This window comes from Oncorhynchus masou, chromosome 10 (assembly GCF_036934945.1).
Source record: "Oncorhynchus masou masou isolate Uvic2021 chromosome 10, UVic_Omas_1.1, whole genome shotgun sequence".
In the NCBI taxonomy this organism is placed as follows: Eukaryota; Metazoa; Chordata; class Actinopteri; order Salmoniformes; family Salmonidae; genus Oncorhynchus; species Oncorhynchus masou.
The window spans coordinates 25447235-25468729 of record NC_088221.1 but is presented as its reverse complement, the minus strand read 5'-3'; the positions used below and the strand labels follow the sequence as shown (position 1 = coordinate 25468729).

The 21495-nt window shown below is 44.3% G+C and overlaps 1 protein-coding gene across 1 annotated transcript in view; it reads left to right on the top strand.

The window, feature by feature from the left end:
* Window positions 1-21495, top strand: part of LOC135547407 (unconventional myosin-XVI-like) — a 161978-nt gene that overhangs the window by 61367 nt on the left and 79116 nt on the right. Inside the window, 7 exon segments of the mRNA XM_064976410.1 lie at window positions 1652-1717; window positions 6112-6239; window positions 10715-10820; window positions 12101-12218; window positions 13306-13453; window positions 14543-14663; window positions 17337-17454. Of these exon segments, the coding sequence (XP_064832482.1) occupies window positions 1652-1717; window positions 6112-6239; window positions 10715-10820; window positions 12101-12218; window positions 13306-13453; window positions 14543-14663; window positions 17337-17454 (805 nt within the window).

Genomic DNA, 21495 nt, shown 5'->3' with positions numbered 1-21495 from the left:
GAGGAGAAGGGGAAGAAAGAAAGAGATGATGGGAAAAGATAAGGATATTGGGCGAGGAGGAGGATGAAGAAGAGGAGGAAGAGAGCATGGAGAGAGGAGGTGGATGAGAGTGGAGCATGAGGTGGAGGAGGGAGAGAGAGAGGAAACCATGGAGAGAGGGAAGAGATGGAGGAGAGGGAGGACAAAGCCATTGTAATGTTCCATATGCTCCCCAGCAGGGTGGTCAGAGACTGGGACTTTGATGACTGGGCTCCAGCCTGCTGCTTTGTGTTGGGATGGAGGGATGGTACACAGCCAAGCCCAGGGACTGGAGAGGGTTGTGGGAGGGATGGATGACAGTTGGGAGGATTTGATGGTGGTTGTGAGGGAGTGGAATTTCAGTTTGTTCTTGATGCTACTATACGAGATTGAGAGCATGTGATTAAGTGTAAGGGTCACAGTTAAAGTTACCCCCTGACACAGATCTAGAATAATCTAATCCTGCCATTAGGGGTTAAAATGCAAAACTGACCTTAAAACAGTGTGTGTGGGTAACTTTGAAACTCATTAACCTTCAGCCCAGGCCTGAGGATAGGCAAAGCAGCATGTTAGCGTTTTAGTGATAACACGTCCTATCCATCCCCAGCAGGGCACTCCTAGGGGACAGAGGGTTAGCGTTTAGCAATTAGCCAACCTCAGGGTGTTTGTGTGGGAGGTAGGGCTAGCAGCTTGTAACTGTACAGTAGTAGCTGTAAGGGTTAGGGTTTACTGTATGTCTCAGTCAAAGGAAGGGATTTTGGCAGTTTGTAGCCTATCTAAACAGCCTCAGGGTCTGTGCGTTGGAAGAAGGAATAGCTATTGAAATAGAATAAGAATACCTTTCTATCTCCATGCAGTTTTTGCTATTTCTGTTTATTAAAAGGGGTTTTGGTGGTAATGTTTTTTATGTGATTTGCAGCGTTAGTTGCCGTTAAATGTCAAGTTGATTACATGTTGCATAGATTTTTTTCCAAACGTTGACAGGGTCTCATGCCCGAGCAGACCGCTATTTGGCAACATATTCTATTCATATGACTCAGCCATATCCCGTGAACCCCTGAAGCTCATTACAGTAATATTGTTGACTATGTTTTAGTAATTTTAGTTATCATTAGAAAAGCCTTTCTTACCTCTATCACACTTCCTTGTTTGCCAAAGAGTACGCATGCCCCAGGAGCGTGTATTTGGGAATGAGCATATCCAACGCTGTGGCGGCGTGAGAGACTTTTGTGAAGAGTTTTGTTATCCTCATAATGGTGTTTGTTGTCATGTTTGCCATAGCGTTACTGCTGACACAGGCCTCTCCCATCCCTCGTTGTGTTTGGGGAAGGGATTTAGTTAGTGCTAAGTTGACCTTCAGGCTCCATGGAAGGGATGGGGCTTTGTGCTTCAACAATTAAGACGGTATGGCTCTATGTGAACTTCTGTGTTTACCCCAGGAGTTTAGTGGCTGGTAGTTTGACCATGCTTCAGGTCAAGACAAGATGCCTCAACGCCAATAGATCAGGATGAGATGTATACCCCTGATATTACAGTATTTCAACTGTAATAATCCATTATTTTATTAACGAGATGCATTTCACTCACTGTATGTCTCTTTGGTTAAAGAAGTAATGCAAGTTATTTTTTTCAGACCTACATCGGGCACATTCTCCTCCTGGTCAATCCTAACAAAGAGCTCCCCATTTACTCTTCTCTGGTGAGTACACACTATACAGTAACCAACAAGATCTCATTGTGTCCCTTGAGAGTGCCTTGCAAACGTATTCATCCCCCTTGGCGTTTTTCTATTTTGTTGCATTACAACCTGTAATTTAAATAGATTTTTATTTGGATTTCATGTAATGGACATACAGAAAATAGTCCAAATTGGTGAAGTGAAATTGAAAAAGTAACTTGTTTCAAAAAATTACAAAAAATGTCAAACGGAAAAGTTTGTTCTTGTGTATGTATTCAACCTCATTGCTATGAATTCCTTAAATAAGATCTGCTGCAACCAATTACCTTCAGAAGTCACATAATTAGTTACATAAGTCTTCCTGTGTGCAATACAAGTGTCACATGATCTCAGTATATATACACCTGTTCTGAAAGGCCCCAGAGTCTGTAACAACAGTATGCAAGGGGCACAACCAAGCAAGTGACAACATGAAGACCAAGGAGATCTCCAAACAGGTCAGGGACAAAGTTCTGGAGAAGTACAGATCAGGGTTGGGTTGTAAAAAAAATATCACAAACTTTGAACATCCCACAGAGCACCATTAAATCCATTATTAAAAAATGGAAAGAATATGGCACCACAACAAACCTGTCTGGAGAGGGCCGCCCACCAAAACTCATGAACCAGGAAAGGAGGGCATTAATCAGAGAGGCAACAAAGAGACTGTCCATAGGACCACTTGAAGCCGTACACTCCACAGAGCTGGGCTTTACGGAAGAAGGGACAGAAAAAAGACATTGCTTAAAGAAAAGATAAGCAAACATGTTTGGTGTTCGCCAAAAGGCATGTGGGAGACTCCCCAAACATATAGAAGAAGGTACTCTGGTCAGAGACTAAAATTGAGCTTTTTGGCCTTCAAGGAAAATGTTATGTCTGGCACAAACCCAACACCTCTCATCACCCCGAGAACACCATCCATGGGGGTGGCAGGATCATGCTGGGGGAATATCTTTCACCGGTAGGGACTGAGAAACTGGTCTGAATTGAAGGAATGATGGATGGCGCTAAATATAGGGACACCTGTTTCAGTCTTCCAGAGATTTGAGACTGTGACAGAAGTTCACCTTCCAGCAGGACAATGACCCTAAGCATACTGCTAAAGCAACACTCGAGTGGTTTAAGGGGAAACATTTAAATGTCTTGGAATGGCGTAGTCAAAGCCCAGACTAATTGAGAATCTGAGGTATGACTTAGATTGCTGTACACCAGCAGAACCCATCCAACTTGAAGATGGAGCAGTTTTGCCTTGAAGAATGGGCAAAAATCCCAGTGGCTAGATGTGTCAAGCTTACAGAGACATACCCCAAGAGACTTGCAGCTGTAATTGTTGCAAAAGGTGGCTCTACAAATGATTGACTTTGGGGGGGTGAATAGTTATGCACACTCAAGTTTTCTTTTTTTTGGTCTTATTTCTTGTTTGTTTCACAAGAAAAAATATTTTTCCTCTTCAAAGTGGTAGGCATGTTGTGTAAATCAATTGATTACAAACCAACAAAATAGGAAAAATGCCAAGGGGAAGAATTCTTTCGCAAACCACTGTATTATGGATGAACGTCTATTTTTGATGTATTAATTCCGCATGGTTACAGGTTTAATTCCACGTGGTTACAGGGTTAAAACAGAAACAACTCAAAGGTTAACCGTTTAGGCATTCATTCCTAGTGGTTAAGGTTAGGGTGATGGTTTGGGGAGGGCACTGCAAATCAACTGACCTCATACCATTAAGTATCATCAAGTATTCTCAATATTTGCTGGAACTTCGAAAAATGCCATAGCACAGTATGAGCAGTCAAAGCAGTGTGCTTCAGCTCCGAGCATCATGAGTTTGTGCCCAGTGCAGTGATTTTTAAAAAATAATACAAAAAATTGTGCCTACGACATCATCAGGACCTTTTCAAACATCCAAAATTGACATCTGTTTCTCGTGGTTAGGCTGACACAAACACATACATTTTGTCTTTATTTTCCTCTAGCTAGGGTGTATCTTCATGTTTTGTATTTGTATATACTCTATAATGTATCTTGTCAATATAACACAGAGAATATGTTAACAGTATGTGGTGTGTGTGTGTGTATTGAGTTTCCTGTTGTGTGTATAATTAGTTTATTATGAATGGATGAAGTGGGCCTTGATGTGGTCCATGAATAATGTAGTGTCTTCCTGTCAGTGATATACAGTGGAGGGCTGACTCTGCACTATACACTAGCTAGGCCAGGGAGAGACCCTGTTCAGAAAAACACACACACACACACACACTGTATATCTGTTGGGCCGTAGCCTAGACAGGCATTTATGTAATGCATACACATCTTACTGTATCAGACGTGCATTTAGGTAACGCTGACAGAAACATGTCTCTTTCAGTCTCAACATAAAGTACACATCCCTCTTAGTTATTTCTGACACAGGTTTAACCTATAGTAGGCTATGTTTGCCGTACCTCACATGTGGTGTGTTTGCCATACCATGCCTTGTGTGTCTACAATAGCAATGACAGCTGAATAGTCACATCAGTGGGACAATCTGTGCTCACTGTCTGAAGAAATACAATATGACAAGATGACAATCATCACTCAGCCCACTGCCCTAATGGCAGCTGAGAGATTGCCCATGAAACGGGGGTTTAGGAGGTGTGTGTGTGGAGGGGGTGGGGTACCCCTAGCTTGGTTTCGGACAGATGCCTGACTCCCCTGGCAGTTCCATCGCTCCCCCCATATCTGTACCTCAAATCTGGCAGAATGTAACACACACCCAAGCCTCGCACGCACACTCCACCTGAGAGAGTGAGAGAGACATATGTCACAACATGTGTGAGCTGCTGCTAACAGGCTGTTACCCTCTGATGTCTGTCTACCCCTTCCACCAAAAACAACCCCCTTCCTCTCCTCCCCTCCAATCCCACTCACATCTGCTCTGTGATGGGGCAGACGTTTGGGGTTGGGGACTGCCTGGGGCTTGATTGAGTCTGGCTTGAGAAAGGGATCAGAGGATGAGTTTGGTACTGTGGCAAGGGCTGGGCAGAGTGGTGTGATATTTGGAGCTGGGTTTTTGGGGCTTGCTGGACTGGGGAATGTTTGTTTAGGGGTTGGGTTTGTGGGGCTTGGCTTGGGTTGGGATAGGGAGCTTGTGGGCATTGTATGTAGTGTATGATGTGTCTCAGGCTAGCACAGGAATGGAAAGAAGCCACACTGTACTGTACATGATTAGTGCCACAGAAACCCTTGAAATATAATACACTAGGTGTGGGGGAGGATTTAATGGCTGTTATGTAAGGCTTCAGGGCAACATGTAGGTGTGTGTGTTCTCTGTATGGCAACCAAGTGACAGGGTGGCATATGTGTGTATTTTCTCTTTTTTCCATTGCCCATCCCCTCCTTCTCTGCTTTTCCTCTCTCTGTATGTATTTTACACAAACTCAAACTCCGCTGCTCTGTCCTTCAGATGTCCTCCAACAGTCAGACAAAGCTATCTCTGCTCCTGCTCCTGCCCCTCCCTTCCCTCTCTTCCTCCCTTTCTCCCACTCTTTCTCCATCCCTTTTCTCTCTCCCCCATCCTTCCCTGCTGTGTACAACCAATCTCACCATTGCCTCCATGCCCGTCTGATCTAAGTGGCAGTCAGTCAGTCGGACACAGTCCAACCCAGTGTCAGAATTCAGCTATTAGTCTGTTTGATGTTCTGCTAAATCAATGTGTTTAGTCAGTGTTACAGGCCGAGGCATGGCACACAATGTGTACTACTGTTTTATATTTATACAGTGCAGCCTATGAGAATAGATAAGCTTAACACTAGTAGACTAGCAGCATGAAACAGTCTTTGAAACACTGCCTTTTAAAACGGCACCTCAATACACTGAGTCAGACCGTTTCAACTAACCACTAATTGCTCTGTCTGTTTCTGACTGTTGGTTTACGTGGCCATAGTGCAGGACTGGTGAGTTGTAAGCCACACTTTGTCAGAGTGCTGTGTTCTGCACACACCAGAGGAGGCTGGTGGGAGGAGCTATAGGAGGACGGGCTCATTGTAATGGCTGGAATGGAACGGTATCAAACACAAACTTATGGAAACCACATATTTGACTGCGTTCCAGCCATTTCATTGAGCCCTTCCTCCTATAGCTCCTCCCACCAGTCTCCTCTGACACACACTTGTAAAAGTATACGCAGGTTAGATCTGTATAAGGATGAAACCAAGTGGTGTGTGCGTACATGCGTGCGGGTGTGTGCGTGCATGTCAGTGTGTCATGTAAGAATGGGCTGTAACTATTCTCTCTATGTAACTGTTAAGGATTATGACACTTATGTTGTCTCTCTATCCCTCTTTCTCTCTCTCACGCTCTCTCTCTCTCTCTCTCTCTCTCTCTCTCTCTGTCAGGTGAGTCAGTTGTATCTGAGTTCTTCAGGGCGTCTGTGCTCCTCACTGCCTCCTCACATCTTCTCCTCAGCAGAGAGGGCCTACCACATGATGCTGCAGGAGCGACGCCCACAATGCTTCATCCTCAGGTACATGCAAACACAGAAAGAGAAAAGACACACACACATTCAAATGGATGCACAAATGTGCACACACACACATTCACACACACACAAACACACACACTCACTAAACACATGCCAATATGGCCTCTGTGAGTATGCCAATATACATGCCAATATGGCCTCCCCCTCCCCCCTCTTTGAAGAGTATCTTAAATCATTCCCCCCCCTCTTTGAAGAGTATCTTAAATCATTTCCCCCTCCCCCTCTTTGAAGAGTATCTTAAATCATTTTCCCCCTCCCCCTCTTTGAAGAGTATCTTAAATAATTCCCCCCTCCCCCTCTTTGAAGAGTATCTTAAATAATTTCCCCCTCCCCCCTCTTTGAAGAGTATCTTAAATCATTTCCCCCTCCCCCTCTTTGAAGAGTATCTTAAATCATTTCCCCCTCCCCCTCTTTGAAGAGTATCTTGAATCATTTCCCCCTCCCCCTCCTCTTTGAAGAGTTTATTAAATAATTTCCCCCCTCGCCCCTCTTTGAAGAGTATCTTAAATCATCCCTCCCCCTCTTTGAAGAGTATCTTAAATCATTCCCCCCTCCCCCTCTTTGAAGAGTATCTTAAATAATTTCCCCCTCGCCCCTCTTTGAAGAGTATCTTAAATCATTTCCCCCTCCCCCTCTTTGAAGAGTATCTTAAATAATTTCCCCCTCGCCCCTCTTTGAAGAGTATCTTAAATCATTTCCCCCTCCCCCTCTTTGAAGAGTATCTTAAATAATTTCCCCCTGCCCCTCTTTGAAGAGTATCTTAAATCATTTCCCCCTCCCCCTCTTTGAAGAGTATCTTAAATCATTTCCCCCTCCCCCTCTTTGAAGAGTATCTTAAATCATTTCCCCCTCGCCCTCTTTGAAGAGTATCTTAAATCATTTCCCCCTCCCCCAAAGAGTATCTTAAATCATTTCCCCCTCCCCCTCTTTGAAGAGTATCTTAAATAATTTCCCCCTGCCCCTCTTTGAAGAGTATCTTAAATCATTTCCCCCTCCCCCCTCTTTGAAGAGTATCTTAAATCATTTCCCCCTCCCCCTCTTTGAAGAGTATCTTAAATCATTTCCCCCTCGCCCCTCTTTGAAGAGTATATTAAATCATTTCCCCCCCCCTCCTCTTTGAAGAGTTTATTAAATCATTTCCCCCCTCCCCCCTCTTTGAAGAGTATCTTAAATCATTTCCCCCTCGCCCCTCTTTGAAGAGTATCTTAAATCATTTCCCCCTCCCCCCTCCTCTTTGAAGAGTTTATTAAATAATTTCCCCCTGCCCCTCTTTGAAGAGTATCTTAAATCATCCCTCCCCCTCTTTGAAGAGTATCTTAAATCATTCCCCCTCCCCCCTCTTTGAAGAGTATCTTAAATAATTTCCCCCACGCCCCTCTTTGAAGAGTATCTTAAATCATTTCCCCCTCCCCCATTTGAAGAGTATCTTAAATAATTTCCCCCTCGCCCCTCTTTGAAGAGTATCTTAAATCATTTCCCCCTCCCCCTCTTTGAAGAGTATCTTAAATAATTTCCCCCCTGCCCCTCTTTGAAGAGTATCTTAAATAATTTCCCCCTCCCCCTCTTTGAAGAGTATCTTAAATCATTTCCCCCTCCCCCTCTTTGAAGAATATCTTAAATCATTTCCCCCTCGCCCCTCTTTGAAGAGTATCTTAAATCATTTCCCCCTCCCCCCTCTTTGAAGAGTATCTTAAATCATTTCCCCCTCCCCCCTCTTTGAAGAGTATCTTAAATAATTTCCCCCCTCGCCCCTCTTTGAAGAGTATCTTAAATCATTTCCCCCTCCCCCCTCTTTGAAGAGTATCTTAAATCATTTCCCCCCTCCCCCCTCTTTGAAGAGTATCTTAAATCATTTCCCCCCTCGCCCCTCTTTGAAGAGTATCTTAAATCATTTCCCCCTCCCCCTCTTTGAAGAGTATCTTAAATCATTTCCCCCTCCCCCTCTTTGAAGAGTATCTTAAATCATTTCCCCCTCCCCCTCTTTGAAGAGTATCTTAAATAATTTCCCCCTCCCCCTCTTTGAAGAGTATCTTGAATCATTTCCCCCCTCCCCCTCTTTGATGATTATCTTAAATAATTTCCCCCTCCCCCTCCTCTTTGAAGAGTTTATTAAATAATTTCCCCCTCCCCCTCCTCTTTGAAGAGTATATTAAATAATTTCCCCCATCCCCCTCCTCTTTGAAGAGTATCTTAAAAATGTCCCCCTCCCCCTCCTCTTTGATGATTATCTTAAATCATTTTCCCCCCCCTCTTTGAAATTATTTATAATAATTTTCACGCCCCCCTCTTTGAAGAGTTTCTTAAATCATTTTCACCCTTCCCCCTCTTTGAAGATTATCTTAAATAATTTTCACGCCCCCCCTCTTTGAAGAGTATCTTAAATCATTTTCACACCCCCTCCTCTTTTCCCACTAGCGGTGATTTTGCTGATAAATACTTTGTTGAGGGAAAATGTACTTATTATGATTGCGATATGTTGTTGTAGCATCTAGATGAATGCACTAATTGTAAGTCGCTCTGGATAAGAGCATCTGCTAAATGACTAAAATGGAAATGTAGATCGTTAACTCAGCATCAGTAAATGATTTAGAGTAGGTGAATGGTGAAGTGAGGACCACTGCCCAGTTTGTTCAAACCCACCCCTGCAGGTCAGTTAAATGCTCCCAGAGAGATTAATGAGCCTTAGTCTCGGCCCAGACCTGTTAAACGATCACAGAAAAATGAATGGCTTCAGGGGCCTGGCTGGATGGAGGCAGAGTCCTGATTGCAATTAAACCCGTTACGGCTCTCCACCAATGTTCATGCTGAGTCGCAACGGATCTGGCAGCAAGTTAATGCATTTCGGCCACTGGCTATTCATCACACACACCTCATTTGCAGTCTTCCATGCTCCACTGGGCTGGAGGCAGTCAAAATGTTAGGTGCCTCAAGGGCAGGGTACACACACCTACACAATCATATACATTCAGTACACACGATCCCTGGAGGCCAGGGTATGGGCACATGCTCAGAAGCACAAAACACCCTTAAATTCTAATAAAGCTCTGTAAATGAAAAGAGAGGTAAACTGCTGTGTTCATACTCTCAGCAGTGTCATTAATAAGAGGACAAAATCACATACACACACACACACACACACCTCCTACACACACAAATACACACAGTGCTGTCATTAGTTGGGGCTTAAATTACCTCCTCAAGCCATCTGCCATCTGTGTAACGTAGCTGGTCTCGTGTGTGTGTGTGTGTGTGTGTGTGTGTGTGTGTGTGTGTGTGTGTGTGTGTGTGTGTGTGTGTGTGTGTGTGTGTGTGTGTGTGTGTGTGTGTGTGTGTGTGCGTGCGTGCGTGCGTGCGTGCGTGCGTGCGTGCGTGCGTGCGTGCGTGCGTGCGTGCGTGCGTGCGCGCGCGTGCGTGCGTGTGCGTGTGTGTGTGTCCATGTTGTGTAGTTAGACAGATCTTACAGTATGTCCAACTGTTAGGTTAAGTCCCCCATGGAGCAGATGAGTGTAGTTCACCACAGTCAACCTAACCCGAATGACCTCAATGAGATGCCAGGTGGCTGGATCAACCTAACCTGAATGACCTCAGTGAGATGCATCAACCCAACCTGAATGACCTCAGTGAGATGGCCAGTGGATGGAACAACCTAACCTGAATGACCTCAGTGAGATGAAAGTGGGTGGATAAACCTAACCAGAATGACCTCAGTGAGATGCCCAGTGGGTGGATCAACCTTACCTGAATGACCTCAGTGAGATGCCAGGTTGATGGGTCAACCTAACCTGAATGACCTCAGTGAGATGGCCAGTGAATGGATCAACCTCGCCTGAATAACCTCCGTGAGATGCCCAGTGGGTGGATGCTAGAGGAGAAACTAGATGAAGATTACATATGACCATAAGCTCCACTTACTATCTCCACTAACCCAAAGAAACGTCCATAGGTCTTCACTTTCAGTAGCCTTCACTAGAATAAAGAAAGAAAATTAATTACAAAATGTTTCTAAAAAGTCACAGAGCACCTGCATTATCACCATAGGCTAGGTTGTTATGATAGTGTCCACTTGATAAACAATACCATTGTAATGACTAGTTGCTAGATTGTGAATGGGATGGGGGGATGAGAAAGAGAAATGGTACCCCAGAGGAGTGATGTCAGGCGGGTGGAGGAGTTTGACGGATGTACAGATAGGAGCCTGAGCTACACCCAGATGACTCACGCCACACAACACACCCATTCACCTGAGACCATTCACAATGTTGACACACATGGATACACTCACAGACACAGATATTCACACCCTTGCATGGACACCGACAGCCACACACATCTGTCTTTTTTTTGCTACGTATGTCTAATCACCCTTACTACATTAACAAGCCTCTATCTCTACCGCTCTCTCTACCTCTCTATCTCTCTGTGTTTCTCTCTCTCACTGTTTCTCTCTCTTTCTGCAGTGGGGAGAGTGGTTCTGGGAAGACAGAGGCTTGTAAACACATAGTGAGACACCTGGCAGTGAGGTCCAGCCCCAAAGGCTTCTCTCTTGAGCCCAGGATGAATCAAGTGAGTCTGGTTTACTCTGGCCCTGGTTGTCTTAAAAATATGAATCCACTCTTGGAGGACAATGGAAGTTGAATAGAACATGACAGACAGACGAGCTCAGTGGGTGTTCAGTCCACTGTTACAGAGTCCCTGTGGTGTAGTGATTTGAGATATGGATTCACGGACCAAATGATCTGTGTTAGCACGCTGGCCTTTACATCAAAACCCCTAGGTTGGTACAGGTCCTTTTATTTCCTTGATAGCCATCGCTAGGTTCTGTATGATGACACAAGCCCATTGTGTTTGTGATTGGCCCATTTGTCCCCGAGAGGAAGCCATAGCATCTAAATGCTGTCGATTCTCTTATTACTCCTCTCACCTTGGACAGTGAGAGGTGCTCAGCGATCGTTTCTGGCCGCGGATTCAAAGCATACTGGTGATACCCATTGAAGGAGAACACAGAGTACAATGGGACAGGAAATTACCATTATATGAAAAGCCATTATGATTAGGACATTGTGTGAGAAAGTTTTATATGAAGTGATCAATTGCAATGACACTGTATTAAACCAGTCTTGTCTGGAAGCAGTGGATTAAATGAGCCCTTTAGTAAGAGCAAGGACTACTGTCAGTGCATTCAACCTTACATCGACATTTTGTCAGAATTCTAATGGTTTTCTTGTTGTCTAGCATGCTAGGGGAGTATTGTTACACTGAATGACTGAAGATGAACACGTTCTTGCTATTTGATAGTCCTAGCAGTGCTCCTTATTACAAACCAAACACTTTTTCATTAGTCTTTCTGTTATGATCTTAACAACTCAGAGGTACACATCATTGTTGAACAGGGAGGAGAGAAAAGCTCTTGCTTGGCTATAGTGGAACTGTATCTACACAGATGAAGTCATGGGTTGGTGCGAGATAACATATCTGGGTCAACACTTAGAGAGCACAGAGGGACAGGTGAGTGTGGCAGTCAGTCAGTGGGGATATATTGTCCCCTGGTGGAGAGAAGTTGTATTGCGACAGTCAGAAGTCATTGCGGCAGGCGGTAATTCACACTCACGCACCTGCTTCAGAAAACTTCAGTGAATCAAATTACCTAGGTATATTAGTTCACATTAACACAATTGTGTATCTATGAACATGCCATCACCAATGCATGTCTTAGCCGTATAAAAATGTATTCTCTAAAAATAATGATGAATATGTCCAACCCAGAAAGTGACAGTGGATATATTGATGGTTGTATTGTACAGTATATTACACTGTCTCTCTATATATTATGTGGTGGCTTGTAGGTGAACTGTATCCTGGAGGCGTTTGGTCATGCCAAGACTCCCATGAATGACAACTCCAGTCGCGTCATCAAACTACTCAGCCTGCAGTACTGTGACAAGAGAAAGACACTACTCAGAGGTACAGACTACTACAACTTTACTCAGGGGGGTTGTTCTATAACTAACAAAGGGACTTACTAACTACACTACTGAATGTCTACTCAGATTAATACACCACTAACTACACCCTCATGGAAAATCACATTATAACTAAACCAAGATAGACCACAGCCTGTCATTTCCAATGGGAACAAGTGAGTCATAGTGGGCAGAACAAGCAAGGAGGTGGGCAGAGCCCAGCACGAGCTGGTGAGATCCTATTGGCCCGTTCTAACATACACATGCATATTTCTGTTAGGGAACGCCTACGCAGTGAAGTGTGCTTGTGCAATAACTCAATTCACCTTTGCACTCCTTCAAAATAATGTGATTTTTTACAACTTTGGCAAAGGGTAAAATCTACAAACGTTGTAATTGATTCTAGTTTTGGGAACAGAAACTGTATTGAGATCAAATATTTAATCAAAGAGAAAATTAACAGAATTTTAGCCAAAATCAATCTCCTTCCATCTTCTCCCACTGCCGGTTACTGGGCTTCTGCTCACTATCATATTACCATATTTAGTAGTGAGTGGAAACGCCAAGCAGATGATTCACATTTATACATCTGATGAAATATCTGTCTCATTGTTCTTTTCTGTGCCCATGCTGTCAATGTACTCCTTATAATTAAAAGGCAGTTTGATATATGACCAACAGGGGGCAGTATAACTCTATGAGTAAACCTGTCAGGCTTCAATCTCTGTCATTCCTACAGAACCACATTGAAATAGATAAATTGATCTACTCATACGGCTGTGTATGAAAGATGAATTTGACTTAAGGACACTCAGGTTTTTTGTTTGATAATTTGGTCTGTGGCCTGGGTTTAAGAATCTTGAGAGTGGTATCTTAATGGATAACTCTGTTAAGATTACAATGTGTGTGTAGGTTTATATAGGTGTTTTTACAGTAGGTGTGTTCCTCTACCACTGGTTACATATGGTTTAAAGTTTATTGACAGAGCATGTGTTATTATGTGGATTACATTTTGTGTGTGTGTGTGTGTGTGTGTGTGTGTGTGTGTGTGTGTGTGTGTGTGCGTGTGCGTGTGTGTGTGCATTTAGCGCGGATATACACATACATGTTGGAGAAGTCCCGGGTGGTCCACCTGCCTCGTCAGCAACACAACTTCAACATCTTCTACCTGATGGCTGAGGGCCTGTCGCCTGAAGAGAAGAGTGCCCTATACCTCAACAACATCCTGTCTCACAGGTCTGTACCTCAACAACATCCTGTCTCACAGGTCTGTACCTCAACAACGTCCTGTCTCACAGGTCTCTACCTCAACAACGTCCTGTCTCACAGGTCTGTACCTCAACAACATCCTGTCTCACAGGTCTGTACCTCAACAACGTCCTCTCTCACAGGTCTGTACCTCAACAACGTCCTGTCTCACAGGTCTCTACCTCAACAACGTCCTGTCTCACAGGTCTGTACCTCAACAATGTCCTCTCTCACAGGCCTGTACCTCAAAAACGTCCTCTCTCACAAGTCTGTACCTCAACAAAGTCCTGTCTCACAGGTCTGTACCTCAACAATGTCCTGTCTCACAGGCCTGTACCTCAACAACGTCCTGTCTCACAAGTCTGTACCTCAACAACGTCCTCTCTCACAAGTCTGTACCTCAACAATGTCCTGTCTCATAGGAAATAAGGCCATGCAAATTACAGTAATATAGGAAGATATGCTGAGTTTGTAAAATGTTTTAACTTTTTGGGAAGGAAACTGGTTCAATCTGGGTGAGAGGCAAAAATATGGGAATTTCCCCCCCTCAGTCACCTGCCAGCAAGAGGAAGAGATGGTGTCTCATGCTGAGTTTGTAAAATGTGTGTGTGTTAGGGTGCGTGTGTGTGTTGTGGTGTGTGATAGCATCCCTGTCTGATATCCAGTGACCTGGATGCGGGTTTTGAGCCCTGGTATGCACGCTACAGCCTCTGATTTAATGCTGTGACTGCGTGATCAAAAGCTCTCCGACTCCCATTTGGAGACCCCATCTCTCGCCCCCTCCCCTCCCTCGCTTTCTCAGCAGGAGATTGCTGTGACTGGTTACAAATAACTCAGCGTGAGAATACCTGCTCAACCACCATGCTTTAAATGACCTTTTGACATGCTTTCTTGTTTCAGGGTCAAATATTATTTCTTTAGTCTCTCAGTGATATCTAGTCAGTGCAGTATGTCTGTAATGTATGAACTCTCTCTCTGGTGTTGTTACCTGCTGCTCTTCTCTGTACTGTAGTTGATCATGTCTGCGGTGTATAGTGTGATAGCTGTCTCTCACTGGTCTCTGTCTGTGTCTTCAAGGTACCTGAGTGCAGGTGTTCCTGCAGAAGACTCCGCTCCTGTGTCCTCGGCTTCAACTCAGAGTAGAGACCGTCTCACTGCAATCAAACAGGCCCTCAGAGCACTGGGCTTCAACAAACTGGTACAGTAACACGCTGTGTGTGTGTGCGTGCATGAGTCTGCATGTGTCATTTGCCACACATATGGCTGTGTGTATGTCTATGAGTCTATATGGTGAGTCGGTACCAGAGGAAGCTGGGGGAGGAGCTATAGGAGGACGGGCTCATTCTATTGGCTGAATGGAATTCATGGAATGGAGTCAAACATGTGGTTTCTACATGTTTGATACCGCTCCATTTATTCAATTCTAGCCATTAAAATGAGCCCGTCCTCCTATAGCTCCTCCCACCGGCCTCCACTGGTGGGTACACATACTGTCCCTTGTGAGCAGGGTTGGACATTAAGAACGTCTAATTCTCCAGAGCAATTGGGAACATAAAAAAAAAATCCAAAGCCCACATGTTTAAGTTGATCGAAATGACAAGAAGGGCTACTAAAGTGTGACTTTGTCCTAGTTTTTATTTGCCAGATATGTCAGTTTGTTTATACGCTAGATTGTTTTTCAATGTTAGTTTGAGTTTGCTGCAACTGTCTGCTGCTAGGAAGACATAGCAAAGCAAGTGCCCAAATTACCACGGTGACTGCCCGTCCCTTAAAAGGGGCAGCTGAAAATGTTTCTCACACCTAATGATTGTGCTTGATTGAGCATGGATCACTCCCAAAAACGTTTATTCAGGAAGTTTTTGTAATTTTTTATAATTAAAACACAAATATTTTAATTGTTTTCCTAGGTTCATCTGTGTGCTTCTACCTTTCTACTTAGGAGCACATCATGTAGCCTTTTAAAAATGTCAGCATAGAGCCCTGAACTATAATAATAAATACGCCGTATCACTCAGCATTTTGTGGCAGGGCAGGCACTTGTTTATTCTTGATGTTCAGTTGTAGAACCGTTTCTATGTTTTAACCATTGTATCTAAATTATTTATTTTAACATACATTGGTTAAAATACGCAGATCATAAAAATCATAAAAATGAAATGAAGTAATATATCATCTGTTTTTCCTTGTTGTGACGTTGATGTAATTATGGCGAAAACAATATTTTGATTGATAAAAAAAATATATTTTTTTTTTATCTACCTGCCACAGTGGCTGGTAGACCAAAAAGTACATTTTCCACCCTGCTTGTGAGCATGCTTGTATGTGATGGTCATGTGAGGTTCTGCATGTTAGTATACTAGCTATATCTACAGACTGTACTGTGCTCTACCTTGTCTGGTGTGTGTACAGAATGAGTGTTCTCATCACATTATCACAGTCTATGAATAGGCTGCAGTCAGCATCTGTCAGCACTGAGTGACCAGAAAGTCAGCTTTTAATCCCTCCCACAGCCAGCAGCTGATAATGTAGGTGGGAGGAGGGGTGGGGGGATAAGGGGCAAGAGTGCTTGCAGGCAGAGAGATAGACAGGGGAGATTGACCTGGAGAGGGAGGCGGGTGGGGGGGGGGGGGGGGCAGAGTACTTCCTGAGAAGTACATCGTTGCAACACTGTATATATACTGTACATAATATGACATTTGTAATGTCTTTATTGTTTTGAAACTTCTGTATGTGTAATGTTTACTGTTAATTTTTATTGTTTATTTCACTTTTGTATATTATCTACCTCACTTGCTTTGGCAATGTCAACACGTTTCCCATGCCAATAAAGCCCCTTGAATTGAATTGAATTGAGAGAGAGATAGACAGGGGCGATTGACATGGAGAGGGAAGGGGAGAGAGGGGGGATGAGAGAGAGACTACCCATCAGTTCCTCCCTATGCTCTCATTGGGAATGACTCATGAAGAACCTCAATCACTCCTTTCTCTCCCACTCTCTTTCTTCTCCTCTCCTACTGTAGGACTCTCTACATTGCATAGAGTCAGACAGAGAGTAATAACAGCTCCTATAACACACACACATGCAAACTGTCCAGGAGGGTTGAGGGATCAGAGTTGGGTAATGGGGGATACCATTAAGTGTCCTCTACTCAAGAACAGAGAGAAAGATAGAGAGCGAGAGAACACTGTATAGATACATAATACGACATTTGTAATGTCTTTGTTCTTTTGGAACTTCTGTGAGTGTAATATTTACTGTTCATTTTTATTGTTTATTTCACTTTTGTATATTATCTACTTCACTTGCTTTAGCAATGTTGACATGTGTTTCCCATGCCAATAAAGCCCCTTGAATTGAATTGAATTGAGAGAGAGGTGGGGGAAGAGTAGAGGCGAAACAGAGGGAGGAGAGACAAAGAGGGGATGGGAGGGGAAAGGAGAGGTTAGATAAGGAGATCGGAAAGAGAGAAGAGGTTAGATAAGGAGTTCGGAGAGAGAGGAGAGGAGAGGTTTCGGGATAAGGGGGAAAGGGGGATTCAGGGGTTTGGAGAACATATTTTAACTCAAAAGATGGAAGTTGACTCTTTGGGAGGAGACTAGGGGGTAGGGGTTTGGAGTATATGTGTGATTTCACTACTTCATGAGTAAAAACAATAACAACTCCCTTATTCTCTCCCCACCCCACCCCACCTCTCCTCTCCTCAACCTTCTCTCTCTCCTTCTTCCTTCCCCTTCCCCCTCCACACCCCCACATATCTCTCTCTCTCTCTCTCTCTCTCTCTCTCTCTCTCTCTCTCTCTCTCTCTCTCTCTCTCTCTCTCTCTCTCTCTCTCTCTCTCTCTCTCTCTCTCTCTCTCTCTCTCTCCATCAGGAGATGGACAGTGTGTTTATGCTGCTGTCAGTGGTGCTGCAAGTTGGGGACCTCAGCTTCATTTCACTGACAGACGTTGAGACCGCCTACCCCTCCAACATGCAGCTGCTTGAGCGAGGTCAGCATCCCCCTGTCATGTAACCTGGGCCAACACTATGCACTGACACCAGTTTGACAGCAGAGGGAGAGGGGAGAGAGGGGGGAGGGAGGTCGAGCTACGCAGTAGTAATTGTGTCACTATCCATCCTATTGTTTACATCAGCTTTGCTGCAGTCTCCTCCAGTCTCCTCCTTGCACTCTCCTTCCCTCCCCCTTCTCTATCTCTCCTCCCACTCTCTCTCTCTCCCTATTCAATTTCAATTTAAGGGGCTTTATTGGCATGGGAAACACATGTTTACATTGCCAAACCAAGGGAAATAGAAAATAAACAGAAGTGAAATAAAGTGTTGTAACAATATGCAAATAGTTAAAGTACAAAAGGGAAAATAAATAAACATAAATATAGGTTGTATTTTCAGTGGTGTTTGTTCTTCACTGGTTGCCCTTTTCTTGTGGCCACAAGTCACAAATCTTGCTGTTGTGATGGCACACTGTGGTATTTCACCCAACAGATATGGGAGTTGCGAAAAATATGATTTGTTTATTCATTCTTTGTGAGTCTGTGTAATCAGAGGGAAATGTGTGTCTCTAATATGGTCCTACATTTTGCATGAGGTTAGGAAGTACAGCTCAGTTTCCACCTCATGTTGTGGGCAGTGTGCACATAGCCTGTCTTCTCTTTAAAGCCAGGTCTACCTTCAGCGGCCTTTCTCAAAAGCAAGGCTATGCTCACTGAGTCTGTACATAGTCAAAGATGTCCTTAATATTGGATCAGTCACAGTGGTCAGGTATTCTGTCACTGTATACTCTCTGTTTCGGGCCAAATAGGATTCTAGTTGTCTCAGTTTTTTTGTAAATTCTTTCGAATGTGCCAAGTAATTATCTTTTTGATTTTTCATGATTTAAATAGGGGTCTAATTTTGTTGCTGTCCTGGGGCTCTGTGGGTTCTGTGTTTGTGAACAGACCCCCAGGAACAGGTTGTTAGGGGGCTCTTTTCCAGGTTCATTTCTTTGTTGGTGATGGCTTTGTTATGGAAGGTTTGGGAATTGCTTCCTTTTAGATGGTGGTAGAATTTAACGGCCTTTTCTAGATTTTAATAATTAGTGTATCAGCCTATTTCTGATCTGTATGCATTATTTGGTGTTTTACGATGTATTTTTTTCAGAATTCTACATGCAGAGTCTCAATTTGATGTTTGCCCCATTTTGTGATTTCTTGGTTGGTGAATGGACCCCAGACCTCACAACCGTAAAGGGAAATGGGTTCTATAACTGATTCAAGTATTTTTAGCCAGATCCTAATTGGTATGTCAATTTTATGTTCCATTTTGATGACATAGAAGACCTTTCTTGCCTTGACTCTCAGATCGTTCACAGCTTTGTTGAAATTACTTGTGGTGCTGATGTTTAGGCCGAGGTATGTCATTTTTTGTGTGCTATAAGTCAACGGTGTCGAGATGGAATTTGTATTTGTGGTCATGCCAATTTAACCTTTTTTGTAACACCATTATTTTTGTCTTACTGAGATTTACTGTCAGGGCCCAGGTCGTTAATGTATGTGGAATTTTTTGTGGGGATATAGGTAGCACACACAAGGAAATATTTCTGTGTAGAGATCATTTCCTTATTAATTTCTAGCCAGATGTCAAATGTTCCTGTTTTGACTCATTTAATAGAGTGGGTTAAGGCTGCTCTATACCAAATTAGCATACCCCTTGAGTTTCTTCCCTGTTTCACCCTTGGTAGTTTGGTGGATGGGACTCCCAGCTCTCTGTAACCTAGAGGGAAACCAGTGGGTCCATCTACTTTATACCATGTTTCTTGTAGGATGACAATGTCTGTATTTCTAATTTCTTTGATGAAGTCTGGTTTCCTGCTCTTTAGGCCCAAGGCAGATGACCTCAGACCTGTTATATTCCAGGATGAGATAGTAAAAGCTTTGCATTTCACAGTGTCTAGTGTTGTTTTTATGTGGTTTAGGCACAGTAGGTGTGAGCAGAGCATGTTGCGCATCTAATACATACCTCAGGATGGGATCGCGGGATGGGGCTTGGGCGGGTGTAATGGGGGTGTTGGGCCTGTTGCTTTGCTCACTGTCTGGTCATATGTCCTGTCCTGTCATGTTGAGGTCCTTGCCGCAGGGGTGGGGGGAATGGGGTGGGCAGAAGGGGCATAGTTCTGATGTGGGGGGGGCAATATAGGGTGTGGCCAGGGTTTGCCTAGGGTGGTCTTAGCTGGTTGGGGTGTGGCTGGTGATTCTGTGCTCTGGGTGTAGGTCTTCTTGGCATGGGATCTCTCGGTGCAGGTCCTTCAGGAGGGGGTCTTGCAGGTCTGTTGTCCGTTGCTCTGTTGATCCTATGTGACGTGCTGGGGCTACGGTTGAGGGTGACGTCCTTCAGGGTCCTGGCAAAAGTTGGGATTGCTGCCTTGTAGAGGTGGACCTGGTCGTAAAGGCTGTTCAAGTCCAGGATGGAGTGGTGGGCCAGGTAGACATTAGGTTTTGAGACACAGTCTCATGAAATACTCACATTCACCTGCTGTATGGTGGCAGGGCGAAAGTCTTTTCGTGGTAGCAGGGTGGAGACTTGTGCATTGGGGAAAGTGGAATAAGCTTTTTCAATCACTCCCTTGAGTGCTGTGGCCACTTTACCTGCTGGGCCCTCAGGTTATTTGTGCCCGTGTGAAAAGGGCTATCAGGGGAGCTGACAGGGAGGTTGTTAGGAAGGGGTGGGGTCTGTTGAGTTGGTGGGTCCTGTTGTTGTCTGTCCCATTGTGGTGTTGAGGTTGTGGTCCGGGTCTGAAGTGGGCTGTTCTACTGGCTCCTCTAGGGGAGTGTCTTACACTCTGTCACACTTCAGCTTTCTCACCTCCTCCTTCAGTGTGCCTCTAAGTTCTCTCACCTCAGTCGTAGAGCAGCCAGCTCTCCCAGACAGCTCCACCTTCTGCCCTCCGGGTCTTGTTGGGAGGGATGTTGTTGTGCTGGTCTGTTTTTTGAGTTTGTTCTGTCTGGATTGTGTGGACTAGCTCTCTGAGCTCAAACATGTCTCTCTCCAGCTCAGTCAATTTATCCTATCAATGATGGATGAGCAGTGCAGTTGTGGGGCCTTGTTGTGTTCAGTGATGGGGGTTGACTATCCTCGTCTGTGGGACAGTTTGAAGAGGTGTGATCAGACTCACTCAGGATGGGGGAGTCGTCACAGAGAGAGAGAGCTTTTCCTGCTGTGCTCTCTCTCTGATCCCGTAAAAGTCCTGCTGCAACTGTATGAGGATGCCCTGCACCAGACTTCTACACGTTGACAAAGGTTGTTTCAATTTCCTCAATTCTGAGTTTCCACCATGCGCCAATACCCTCTCTCTTGACATAGGTGTAGTGAGCTCTTATAGCACTGTGCCATGCCAGGTGATGGTCTGGTTAATATAGAACCATGCCAAGGGATGGCTTTGTGGAAAATGAAGTTGTTTACGTTCTCCTCTTTGTAGCAGTCAGCAAATAGTATCTCTGGATTGTCCTTGAGGACCTATTTTACTCTCTTTGTTTCTCTCTCTCACACACACAGACTCTCTCCCATTCTGTAATGTATTTGCTGTTGGTGTTTCAGCCAGTCTGCTATAGTCACCTGTTTGGTGAGCCCCTGTTCACTCATGCTTTTGCCATTGTGAGAAGAGAACCCATTACTCCCTACATTACAAGACACAACTATACTACACACATACACTACTACACCCTGACCTCACAGAGGGTAGACAAATTATGTCATCTCCCACACCAAAACAGGGCCCTCTCAAGGAGACGTGAGGTCATTGGGATTCTGAGTTCCTGTCACACTGTTTTTGTGCTCGTTCATATGCCCTGAGTCAGGGATGACTAAGCGCTGCCAGCATATAAGCGGTGATGAGTTTTAGCGGAGATCGACTCGTCATGTCGGCTCAGTGATGACAGAATAAATTATGTATGCTGGAGCGAGACAACTGGGAAACAACTGGGACCACCAAAATCTTCGACTTCCGACTTCAAAGAGTTTGAGACAACTGGGAACTCTGAAACAAACAAGCTCAGACT